Below are 13092 nucleotides of genomic sequence, written 5' to 3'. Positions count from 1 at the left end.
AACTACCTGGTGTGTGTCTGGGGCCTGGCCTTGACAAGGAAGGATCTCACAAACTTTTGAGACTTTGCTTTGAAGTTTGCCACCTTCAAAGGCAAAAAGGGGTATAACAAGAAGACCCAAAACCCCAGATTTTTAGAATCTTTCTGGAATCAAGAGGAACCTCTGCCCAGGAGAAGAACTAAAGGAGAAGTACTGTCCCTTTGCTGTGTTGCTTTGCTGGACTGGCCTGCAGTTGCTGCTTCTGCCTAAAAAGAGTGCAAAGGGTGAACTTTGCTGTGTCATGCTTGACAAAGTTCTCCAAGGGCTTGGAGTAGAGCTTGCCTCCTGTTGGAAGTCTCAGGGATATCAAAGACTTCAGTTTCCTCTTCCACCAGCACTGGGAACTGTGGGCCTGATTTTAACCTTGGCGGACGGCGGAGGCCGTCCGCCAAGGTTCCGCCGCCAAATGACTGCACCGCGGTCACAAGACCGCGGCGGCCCTTCTAACATTTCCTCTGGGCCGGCGGGCGCTCTCCAAAAGAGCGCCCGTCGGCCCAGAGGAAATGCCCCTGCAACGAGGACGCCGGCTCAGAATTGAGCCGGCGTAGTTGCAGGGGTGCGACGGGTGCAGTTTGCACCCGTCGCGTATTTCAGTGTCTGCATGGCAGACACTGAAATACTTTGCGGGGCCCTCTTATGGGGCCCCTGCAGTGCCCATGCCATGGGCATGGGCACTGCAGGGGCCCCCAGGGGCCCCGCGGCACCCCCTACCGCCATCCTGTTCCTGGCGGGAGACCCGCCAGGAACAGGATGGCGGTAGGGGGTGTCAGAATCCCCATGGCTGCGGAGCGCGGTCCGCAGCCATGGAGGATTCCCCCGAGCAGCGGAAAGTCGGCGGGAGACCGCCGACTTTCCGCTTCTGACCACGGCTGAACCGCCGCGGTCAGAATGCTCGTGGGAGCACCGCCAGCCTGTTGGCGGTGCTCCCGTGGTCGGTGGCCCTGGCGGCCACCGGCCGCCAGGGTCAGAATGACCCCCTGTGTGTTTTGTGCTATTCAAGGAGAAAAAACACTCCGATGCCGTCAACTACGTCGCTGGCCTGCACCGTGACCTGCTGACGCCACACGGAGCCGCACTGCCCCGCTTTGCACCGTGACCCTGGTCTCACCGACGCCATCATAGGACGACTTTACCGAGCCGCTGCTCGCACCACGACCTGTGTGCCCCACACTCCGGCATCGCCTGCTCACACCGCAGCGTGGGCATCCTTGACGACATCGCTCCTGCTGGCACTAGCACCGCTGCCTGCACCATGGCCTGTGGACACCGCTTGTGTGGTACACAAAGCACCGTCCCATCCCGCACCGCAGCCCTGGTCCACCAACGCCACAGCATTGACTCCAGTGTCGTCACCAGGCATCCCTGCCTGCACTGTGGCCTGTGCACACCGCTCATGAGGGTCACGAAGCACCGTTCCATCCTGCACCACCGGCTTGGGCCTACCGACGACAGCGATTCAGCAACGACGACACTGCTGCCTGCACCGTGACCTGGTGACACCGCATGTCACACCGCCCCGCTTCACACCGCAGCCCTGGTCTCACCTACGCCACTGGATGCCGTCACGAGCCGCTGCCTGCACCATGACCTGTGGGCACTGCACGTCGCATTGTCCCGCTTCTCACCGTAGCCCTGATGCCATCCACGCCAGTGCTCCTGGCTTCATCAGCCCAGAATTCGATCTGCGATGTGTGTGACTTCAGGGGCCCGACGACCCCTGCACTGACTCCGGAACCGACAACACGACATCAGCGATGCCACTTCCAGAGCTCACTGAGAGGATCACGATGCCCTGCAATTCCAAATGTACTGTTTTGCAGGTCTTCCCAACACCGCAGCTGGCCCGCAACGCTGCGGTGGCCTGAACTGTTGGTTTTGTTGATCACGACCCCATGATAGCCACAGGTGGAGCTATCGACTTCAAGGAACTGTATTTTTTAGTAAATCTTGCAAAATTCATATCTTGAACATGATAGTTGGATTTTATTGTTTTGGTCTTGTTTTACACAGATACATATTGGCTATTTTTCTAAAACTGGTGTGGTGTCCTTTTGTAGTATTTTGCACTTATTACTGTATGTTATGTGCAAATGCTTTACACATTGCTTCTGAGATAAGCCTGACTTCTCGTGCCAAGCTTCCTAGGGGGGTGTGCAGGGGTTATCTGAGCGGGTATCTACCTTTGCCTGACTAGAGTGAGGGTCCCTACTTGGACAGGGTGCAAACCAACTGCCAACTAGAGACCCCATTTCTAACAGTTGCATTTTGTGAAATGTCTCTCCTTTGTGCCCTCCCAGGCGATTACACTAAGTGAACATTTTTGTTGGCCGGTTTTGGTTTGCTTTTCATCCCAGCCATGATCCTTTCTAGACATTCACACAGGGAGCCAATAACTCTCGCGCTCACCTTCATTGCGGTCGTGTCGCTTTGAATTGACTTGCTTATGTCGACTGTTTTAGTTTTCATTGACAATTTGTGTGGCAAGCAAAATCCAGTTAAGAATTTACGACATTAATAGCGCTAACTCGAGCAAGCGGTAGACCCATTGTATTGCAAGTGCTTGTTTTAAATTTCCGGGCCTATGTCCATGGTGAACTTGGAATGTATCACTTTGATACCTAAGCATATTCTAGTTCCCTTAGCTGCTCAGTATGGTTGTGGTACTTAGGTGTTCCTGAGGATGGCAAGTAGGTCATCTCTATTAGTAACAGAATGGTACTTCATGTATGTTTACTATTTAAAGTACTTAGTGAGGGAAAAAACAGGGACACACACACGCAACACGCAACACCCCCACCCCCACCCACGACAACACACACACTAATACAGCATGATACTTTATAGTTCAACCCCCCAACCCCCCCGGAAGAATGCAAAGACAAAAGAAAATGAGGGTAACCATTGTAATATATTAAAATCACGTACGCAAAAAAATATATATATACACTATAAACAAAATATACACCAAGCTTAGTAGTCCAGGTAGTGCTCCAATGAAGTCAGTGGAACACTGGGCCACACGGTATGGGCGAGGCCCACACAAGATCCCCGACCATGACGGAGAGAACACTGCAGGGGCATCAGATAGCAAGAAAACAGGCACCTCAGGGGGAGGGAAAGGGGGGCACCTCAGCCGGTTGAGTGCACGATGCCAAATCCACGAGAGGGCCACATGCCCACTGTTCCATCCTGGGGAGTGCAAAGCCACAGTCTCACAAGTCTCTACAGTGGGTGGGTTGCCCCTGTTCCATCCTGGGGAGTGCAAATCCACAGTCTCACAAGTCTCTACAGTGGGTGGAGGGTGGTACAAGTGGATGACAGTCTCCACTGGTTCTGGAGGGGGCATGGTGCCCAGAGTGCTTCATCCTGCTAAGGACTGAGGTAGTGGATGCATCTCTCCACTGGTTCTGGAGGGGGCATGGTGCCCACGATGCTTCATCCTGCTCGTGATGGACTCAGTAGTGTCAGTGCCCTTGGCGCTCATGGGCCAGAGGTGCTTGTGGCGGCAGTGCCCTGTTCAGCGGTGCTAGTGGCGGCTGTTCAGCGGTGCTTGTGGCGGCGGTGCCCTGTTCAGCTGTGCTTGTGGCGGTGGTGTCCTTTGCAGTGATTCAGTTGCTGGCGGTCCTGTCTGGCCCAGCGGGGCTGGTGCTGGCGGTCATCTCTGGCACAGCGGGGCTGGTGCTGGCGGTCCTCTCTGGCCCAGCGGGGCAGGTGCTGGCGGTGGCCTCTTGGGCAGCAGGGCAGGTGCTGGCGGTGGCCTCTTTGGCAGCAGGGCAGGTGCTAGCGGTGGCCTCTTGGGCAGCAGGGCAGGTGCTGGCGGTGGGCTCTTGGGCAGCAGGGCCGGTGCTGGCGGTGGCCTCCTGGGCAGCAGGGATGATGGCGGTGGGCTCTTGGGCAGCAGGGCAGGTGCGGGCGGTGGCCTCCTGGGCAGCAGGGATGATGGCGGTGGGCTCTTGGGCAGCAGGGCAAGTGCTGGCGGTGGGCTCCTGGCCAGCTGGGATGATGGCGGTCTTCTCCACCGTGCTGCTCTTCCCAGACCTGCTGACTTTCTTGTGGCCCTTCCCCACCTTGGAAGGTGTCACAGCTGACTCCACACTCCCACCTGTACCTCTGGGAGCGGCTTTGGTGGCTGGAGTCCTCCCCCTCTCCCGCCGGGCACTGGCCAACTTTAGATGCTTCACAGGTGGGGGACTGTCCGTGCTGTGGCTCCGTTCCACACTGGCTGACCTGGTGGCACCTGATTCCGGTAACTACAGGCACCACTGGTCCCGGAGATGTTGTGGCTGAGGTGCTAGTTTGGGACCTGGAGAGTCGGGCCCTAGGATGCCGAGGGGTTGGGGAGGTGTGGGAAAGAGGTCAAGGTTGGACAGGAAAAGTTTTTGGGAAACACTGGGACGGGTAGCTGGAGGGGGTTTGGGAGTGGAGGAAGAGGTTGTGGTTGTAGGAGGTGTTCATTTGGTGACTTTGGGTGAAGGTGCATGCGCTGGAGGCTGTCTTGAGGTGGATGACTGTTGGGTGGGTGTGTGCCTGCGTTTGTGTATCTTGGGAGGTGGCGTCACAAACACACTGGGAGAGGACACAGGGGAAGTGTGAATGGCAGTGGGGGTGGTGAGTGCCCATGAGCGGGGTGTGGTGGCGTGTGTTCTGGTGATGGCAGTAGTGGCTGTAGATGTAGTGCATGCAGGTGTGAGTGGAGACGAGACTGGGAGGGAGACGAGGAGGAGGGGGACACAGTGGAGCCAGTGGATGTTGGTGTGTCTGCATGTGTGTGATGCTTGCGTGAGTGCCTGTGGGATGTGTGGTGCTTATGTTTGCCTGAGCTTCCCTTGTGTGTTGACGTGTGTGCATGCTGGTCTGAAGGTGTGCTTGGGGTAGGCTGAGGTACAGGGGATTGGGTCTGGGTGGAGGAAGTTGGAGGGGGAGGCTAGACACAGGGACAATGGCTGCCATCAGTGCTGAGGCCAGAGTCTGAAAAGCTTGCTGAAGGGCCGTCTGACCAGAATGAATGTCCTCCAGGAATGCATTTGTTTGTTGCAACTGCCTTTCTACACCCTGGATGACATTCAAAATGGTAGACTGCCCAACAGTGAGGAACTTGAGGAGGTCAATGGCCTCCTCACTGAGGGCAGCTGGGGTGACTGGGGCAGGGCCTGAGGTGCCTGGGGCAAAGGTGATGCCCACCCTCCGGGGTGAGCGGGCACGGGGCAAAGGCTGAGGGGCTGCTGGGAGGGCAGTGCCGGTAGGGGGGTGGCGGCTGTACCTGTAGATGCGGGGTCACAGATGTTGCCGCCACCACAAGGGAGCTCCCATCAGAGGACGAGTCCATGTCACTGGTGTCAGCTCCTGTCCCCGCCGTGGAGCTCCCCTCGCCCTCCGTCCCACTGGTGTACTCCGACTCCGTAGTCTCGCCCTCCAGGGCCATGTGGGATGCAGCTCTCTCCTGCTCCGTTGCCACTGATCCTCCGCTTGATCATGCTAATGCACACAAGAACAGGGAGACCACAAAAAGGGGGGGGGCGACAGAAGAAAGACATGTTGAGTGCATGCATTACCGCTACCGTTGGCAGACACGACAGACACAGAAGCCCCCTGCACTACGCCGCGCACTTGGCCTCCCCTGTTCAATCCCTGGGACATGGCCTACAAGGCTATGGACGACATCTGCACACATAGATTTCACAGGAGCCTGACTAGGTGTATTTGGTACTGTACACAGGTGGGGTGGGGTGCCACAGGCTCTGCCAGCGCAAGGGGACCTTGTCTCCTATACTCCCCCTGGCCTAGGGAAACCCACAGCCCACCTCCCCCACCCAGACACCTCCACTGTGCGCAAAATCAGCAGAATGAGAGTGTACTCACCCCCTTGTGACTGCTGTGATGCCCCCAAGCGCCCATCCAACTCCGGGTACGCGACCACCACCAGGATCCTGAACATCAGGGGGTCATGGTGCGATGGGGCACCCCTCCCACATTGGGAGGCCATCCCCAGCTGGGCCTCTGCCGTCTTCTTGCTCCAGCAGCGAATGTCCTCCCATCTTTTACGGCAGTGGGTGCTCCGTCAGTGGTAGACCCCCAGGGTCCAGACGTCCTTGGCGATGGCACGCCAAATATCTTTTTTCTGGTGGGCGCTGACCTACATGAATTGTACAGGGGGAAAAGAAAAGTTATTACCAAATGCACCCTCACAGTCATTGGCCCCCATACCTACCCTTGCCATGATGCACATGCACTCACCGTCGTTTCATGCACGCCTCAATCTCACCCCCAATCTTTCATCCACTCCACATAGGCATAGCCCATACAGCATGCTCCCAGTGTATTTACCTGTTTGTCTGGAGGACCGTAGAGTAGTGTGTACTGGGGAAGGACCCCATCCATGAGTTTCTCCAACTCCTCCGATGTGAAGGCAGGGGCCCTTTCCCCAGTCGCACAAGCCATTGTCTCTTCCAGACCGAGGTCACAGCAGCACTTGCAGAGTAGGTCCTCTCCTGTCGAAGATCAGGTATTGAGTGATTGAACAGATAGAAAATGGCGGTCACGTCTGCGGCGGTGCGTACCGTCACCGCTGGTGTACATCGTCATTGGCTCCTGGGACCCATATGGTCCAATGTTAACCAATGCAGCATTGCGCTGCGGTCTTGATCCGCCTACGGCGACGGTGTACAACGCCAGCGCAGTTACCTCACATCCCATTGTCCCACTTTACAGGTCAGGCAGCTGCCATTTCAGGGGCCCACATGGCTTAATTTTCAACTGTGTCACAAATACCTAGGCCTAGCCTCAACACACATTCATGCCAAATATCGGATTATGATTCGTTTTCTGTGTAAGCTGTGTTTACGTACCTCTGAGTTGTTTGACTCTGTGCTCGCTGTTGCCCTTCATAGGCACCGTCTGCTGGGACATGTGAGGAGATGGCGGCATCCTCCGGTGTACAGACCGCTGGTGGACCTGTCGACAATGGAGGAAAGACATGTGATCATCACCTACAGGCTTGACCGTGCCACAATCCAGGAACTGTGTGCCCAGTTGGAGCCAGACCTGATGTCAGCTATCCGCCATCCCACAGGAATCCCCCCTCAAGTGCAGGTGCTGTCAGTACTCCATTTCCTTGCAAGTGGGTCATTTCAAACAACAGTGGCCATAGCGTCAGGGATGTCCCAGCCTATGTTTTCCAATGTGTTGTCCAGAGTGTTGTCTGCCCTGCTGAAACACATGCGGAGCTACATTGTTTTCCCTCAGGTGGAGGATTTGCCTACAGTGAAAGGAGATTGCTATGCCCTGGGACATATCCCCAACATCATAGGTGCCATTGATGGGACACATGTGGCTTTGGTCCCCCCCTCCGCAGGAGTGAACAGGTGTGCAGAAACCAGAAGAGTTATCATTCAATGAATGTGCAGATGGTGTGTTTGGCAGACCAGTACATCTCCCATGTGAATGCCAAGTTCCCTGGCTCAGTGCATGAGCCTACATCCTGTGGAATAGCAGCTTACCTTATGTGATGGGTCAACTCCAGAGGCACCGTGTGTGGCTATTAGGTGATCACCTGGAAGGAAGTCAGTGGGAATGGTTGTCTGGGTCTGAGGATATCACTCCAGGTTAGTGTGTGTCTAACAGTTGTCCCTCACCATTTGCAGGTGACTCTGGTTACCCCAACCTGTCATGGCTACTGACCCCAGTGAGGAATCCCAGGATAAGGGCAGAGGAACGCTACAATGAGGCCCATGGGCGAACACGGCGGATGATAGAGCGGACCTTTGGCCTCCTGAAGGCCAGGTTCAGGTGCTTCCATAGGACAGGTTGATCCCTATTCTACTCACCAAAGAAGGTGTGCCAGATCATCGTAGCCTGCTGTATGCTTCACAACTTAGCTTTGCGACGACAGGTGCCTTTTCTGCAGGAGGATGGTCCAGATGGCAGTGTTATTGCAGCTGTGGAGCCTGTGGACAGTGAAGACGAGGAAGCAGAAGAAGAGGACATGGACAACAGGAACTCGGTGATCCTGCAATATTTCCAGTGAGACACAGGTAAGAATACAAACCTGCCTACTACATGTACTTTAACACTACTACCTCTCTACTGTCTGTCGTTTTCACCCAGTGTATGGTCACTGAGTTATCACTTTCCCTTATGATTTCACAGATGTGGGTCCCACTGTGTGACATCTGCTTTGATTCCTCATGGACTAGAGCTGTGTGACATAGGTATCTTGACATTACAATTGAAAGAGCATTTTGCCACAGTAATTGCTAATATACTATTTTGAAATCACAGACTGACTCCAGATTGTTTTGTGCTTGCTTCAAGGGTGTTTATTTAAGTGGTCAATATTGGTGGGGATTGTAAAATGGCGAGGGGTGTTGGTGGAGGAATTTCCATGGCAGAGTCCAGTCTATTAGTCTCACAGGTGCATTGCCCAAATGGGCATAGGAAGTGGAGCTGGGGCAGTTTAAGGATGAACAGGGTGACAAAGTGGGACAGAAGGATGACATTCAGGGTGGTCTTATTTCTTGGCTGGGGTCTTGGCATCATTCTCTGTCTATGTCCTGGATCTCAGGGACCGTTTGCGGGGTGGTTCTCCCTCTGCAGGGGGTGGGGTGCTGGTGTGGTGGTCCTGTGTTGGTGCCTCCCGTCCACTAGCGCCGGCGGAGGTGGTGGGTAGTTCATTGTCCATGCTAGTGTCAGGGGCCCCTTGTTGTGCCACAGTGTCCCTCCTGGTGTTGAGTACTTCCTTTAGCACCCCTACGAAGGTGCCCAGGGTGGAATTGATGGCTCTGAGTTCCTCCCTGAAGCCCAAATACTGTTCCTCCTGCAGGCGCTGGGTCTCCTGAAACTTGTCCAGTACCGTTGCCATCATCTCCTGGGAGTGGTGGTAGGCTCCCATGATGGAGGAGAGGGAATCGTGGAGAGTGGGTTCCCTGGGCCTGTCCTCCCCTTGTCGCACAGCAGCCCTCCCAGTTCCCCTGTGTTCCTGGGCCTCCTTCCCCTGGACCGTGTGCCCACTACCACTGCCCTTAGGTCCCTGTTGTTGTTGGGGTGGTGGGTTAGCCTGGGTTCCCTGTAGTGGTGGACACACTGCTGCTTGACATGTCCTGGGGACAGAGGTATGGGCCCGCTGGGTGGGTGCTGTGCTGGTGTTTCCAGAGGGGGGAAGTTCTGTGGTGGCCTGTGACTATGTCAGGGGAACTGACTGTCCAGAGGTCCCCGATGGGCCGGGCTGGTCATCTAGATCCAGTTTGACAGAGCTGCTGTCATCACTGTGGGCCTCTTCTGTTGGTGGTGTGGACATGTGTGGACCCTCCTGTCCGGTGATGTTGGGTAGGGGTCCTGCAGGGGTATAAAAGGATGTTTATTACATCTGTGTGTAACATGGTGTGGAATGGGTGGGTGTCCATGTACCCCGGTGCTTGCATTCCAGTGTAGGACCTTGTGTGATGATGGTTTAGTGGGGTGTATGGGTATGTGCAGTGGGCCTGCTTTGGTGATGGGTGTCCATGCTTTGTTGTTGCATGCAGGGCTTGGTGTTGGGATGTGTGGGTTGTGATAGTGGAACATTTGTGAGGAGTAGGAGTGATGGGGGTGAGGGTGGGGGTATGTGATGGCATGCAGGTAGGGTGGGGGATGTAATAGTTAAGATTTGACTTACCAGAGTCCATTCCTCCATCTAGTCCCGTGAGGCCCTCAGGATGCAGAATCGCCAAGACCTGCTCCTCCCATGTTGTTAGTTGTGGGGGAGGAGGTGGGGGTCTGACGCCAGTCCGCTGAACCGCAAGGTGGTGTCTTGAGACAACGGAACGCACCTTCCCCCGTAGGTCGTTCCACCTCTTCCTGATGTCATCCCGATTTCTTGGGTGCTGTCCCACTGTGTTGACCCTGTCCATGATTCTGCGCAATAGCTCCATTTTCCTAGCTATGGAGGTGTGCTGCACCTGTGATCCGAATAGCTGTGGCTCTACCCGGACGATTTCCTCCATCATGACCCTGAGCTCCTCCTCAGAGAACCTGGGGTGTCTTTGCCGTGCCATTCGGTGGTGTGGGTGATGTGTGGGGTGGTGTGTGTAGTGATAGGTGGGGTAATATTTAGTGGTGTGTTGTGTGAGGTGCGTGGAAGTTCTGTGGGTGATGGTATTGTGTGCCTGTGGATGCTTGGTAGTTGTTTGTAGTGTCTCTCTCTGGCCTTCGTTCGGGATTTTTGGTCCTAGGGGTTTGTGGGTGATGCAGGTGTGTGTTTATATTGTATTGGGTTTGTGGGAGTGGTGTGTGTATGTGTATCAGGTGTGTGTTTCGAATTGTCCAATGTAGTAGTGTTTTGTATATGTGTGTGTATTTTGAGCGCAGCGGTGTGTACAGGCAATGGAATACCACGGTTGAAAGACCGCTGTGTGGATTCGTGTGTCGTGATAGTGTGGGCGTATCTCTGTTGGCGTGACGGTGGAGGTTTTGTTTTCGCCAGTTTATCACTGACCTTTGGTGTGGCAGACTTGTGTGGGTGTCTCAATTTTTGCGGATTCCGTGCTGTGGGTCATAATAGCTGTGGTGGAGTTCTGCGGCCGCGGCAGTGTGTTGGCGGTCTTCTGCACAACGGTAAGTGGCTTTTACTGCCAATGTTGTAATGAGGGCCTTAATGCCCAGAACATGACCTTCTCATGTTAAGACCAATATAATACAACATTAAAAGTGACTGGTGAAAAAACTACAATCATGGCCTGATTTTGGGTTTTAGTGGCCCTAGATCTGCCCACGATTGCCAGGAAGTGAAGTTCTTTGCCAAGAAGGCGGAGGGAGGGGGTGGTAAAACACCGAAATGTCTGAATTCGCTGCCCAAAGAATGGATTGGTGGAGCGAAAACTCTGGTGGAAAATCACTCACTATCTGTTTCCGCAAGCTGAATTTCCACATGTACAAGCGGGCACTGATATGTGGCCCACTGTAGATCAAGATCAGCTCTCACGTATCTAGACTCCCTGACATGCTGGTACGTGTTAAACAACATGTTAAGGAAACGATGGTCCTCCTTAACTTCTTTTTTTTAAAGAGAGAGTTTTTTTTTTTTTTTTTTGCTAATTACCACATCCCCCGCAATTTTCTCCAGGTAAATTTTGGCAGGTGCAACATGAGGGAATTTTACCAGAGTAAAAATGACCACCAAATACCGACACTTGTAGATTTTGGTGAGCAAACAACCACAATCTGCAGGTTAGGTTCCATCTTCAGGGCCAAAACTTGAAAGAGGTGATAACTGTTGCACCTTTTAAATTCCAAAACCTCCCGATTTTAAAAAGTGCGCTACTTATCGCATCTCCGACACGGCCATTCAATGAGGGCCTAGGCCTAAATAATAATTTTATCACCAGTTTCTGGTGTTTCCATATTTGTGGTCCACAGAGGTCAATCTAGCCGGCATAGTGGAGGTTTAGCGATTCTCTGTCGAATAACAAAACCACTTTTGGTGGTGTTACCGGTGCAACTTTGTGGGGCAGAATGCGAAACCTGTGGAGTTACCTCCTATGTGATAGCTCCTTTTAGCGGCATTGATAGATGCCCAGCAAGAGGCGGTAATTGTAAATCACGCATTTCTTTTGGCTCATTTACAGATAACACCCTTGTTAAATCAGGTATTCTTTGTATTAGTAGGTTCGCACCTTCTGTAAAGCTATTTTTTCGGGTCTTGTTGGAATTATTTCCATAATGAACATGAGTCTGGAAGGAGCATTTTCATACTCTGTCTTTCTTTTCTGTGCAATGCATCCTTCCCTCACCTCAACAGTTGCTTTCTTTTCCAGACAGCGTAATGGCTAACAGCGGCGGGGCGACTGCGGCAGAGGAACTGAAATTCAAGCATTTTGGTCATTATAGCGCCAGAGTGACCGACAAGGAGAAAAAAGAGTTGTACGTGAAAGGTCTTAAACTCATGGCCAAACCGATTTCGTCCAACAACAAAGGTAAGAGGCCCTTGCAGCTTTGCCAAGTGGTCCAATATCACAGCTACAGGCAGACCTGCTAACATAAAAAACAAGCATTTGCAATGCACTAGGGTCTCGCATTTGTCGGAGTTACAGCTATTCCCAGTTGTAAACTCCCAAACGGATTTTTCTTGCATTAAAAGAAAAAAACAGCGCAATCGCGCTGCTACAGTTTACACGTAATAATACCTATTGGCAAAAGTGCAATTATGAACGTAACTAGCAAAAGTGCAATTAACTGTGTAACAAGGTCATAGCATGCAAAGCGCTCGACTTCTGCCCAGCGAGATCGCACTGCGAAAATAGAGAAAAAGTAGTCCACAAACCTAACGGGAAACAGCGAGCCTTGCATGTTTTCTGTACTTGGTCGCTGCGCTCGAGGAGGGCTAACCACCGGAAAAAGGCATGACGTATGTGTGCCTTCCACTAATCAAAAGAAGCTGATTCTAACAGGCAAGCCAACATACCAATGAAAGACACTGACGTGACGTCGATGGGGCTCTGAGCCCTTTTGTAATACCTAAAGCGTCTCGCTAGCGATACGCATGTGCGAGCCCATGCGACGCAGGCTCGACCCTAAAACATTGGCAATGCCAATAAGACTCGCCTATGCAAGAGCTGTTGGCTTTGGCAATATGTTTTAGCCATGTTGTACACCCGTTTGGCAGATGTTCAGCATGGCTAAAAGGTAGTGGCTTAAAGGAGAGTGTTGTGGAGTAGAGTGTGATGTTATGGAGTGGCGTAGAGAGTGGTGGAGGGAGTAGTGTGTCGTAGGGTGGAAGGGCTTGGAGTAGAGTGGCGTAGAGGTGAGTGTTGTAGAGTGAAGTAGAGTGTCAGAATGGAGTTGAGTGCTGTAGGAGGCTGGCCTGGTTTGTAGTGGGTACCATGGGTATTTACACCTTATACCAGGTACAGTTATCCTTTATTAGTGAAGTAGTAGTGTTCTAGCAGCTTAGGCTCACAGTGGTAGCTATAGCAGAGCAGCTTAGGCTGAACTAGGAAATATGCAAAGCTCATGCAATACCACTTTTAGTTACACAGTACGTATACCAAGTAACAACAATACTCAGTGTTACCAAAAATAAAG

At 53.1% G+C, this 13092-nt stretch overlaps 1 protein-coding gene and 1 long non-coding RNA gene across 2 annotated transcripts in view; one reads left to right on the top strand and one right to left on the bottom strand.

The window, feature by feature from the left end:
• Nucleotides 1-13092, top strand: part of LOC138266025 (uncharacterized) — a 341072-nt gene that overhangs the window by 263532 nt on the left and 64448 nt on the right. Inside the window, exon 6 of the mRNA XM_069214333.1 lies at nucleotides 11826-11984. Coding sequence (XP_069070434.1) covers nucleotides 11826-11984 — 159 coding nt within the window. The remainder of the gene's footprint in view (nucleotides 1-11825; nucleotides 11985-13092) is intronic.
• The window catches only part of LOC138266026 (uncharacterized), a 199164-nt gene that overhangs the window by 163170 nt on the left and 22902 nt on the right, over nucleotides 1-13092 (bottom strand). The gene's annotated exons all lie outside the window — the stretch shown is intronic.

The sequence above is a fragment of the Pleurodeles waltl genome, chromosome 11, assembly GCF_031143425.1.
Source record: "Pleurodeles waltl isolate 20211129_DDA chromosome 11, aPleWal1.hap1.20221129, whole genome shotgun sequence".
In the NCBI taxonomy this organism is placed as follows: domain Eukaryota; kingdom Metazoa; phylum Chordata; class Amphibia; order Caudata; family Salamandridae; genus Pleurodeles; species Pleurodeles waltl.
This window is presented reverse-complemented; position numbering and strand designations above follow the sequence as displayed.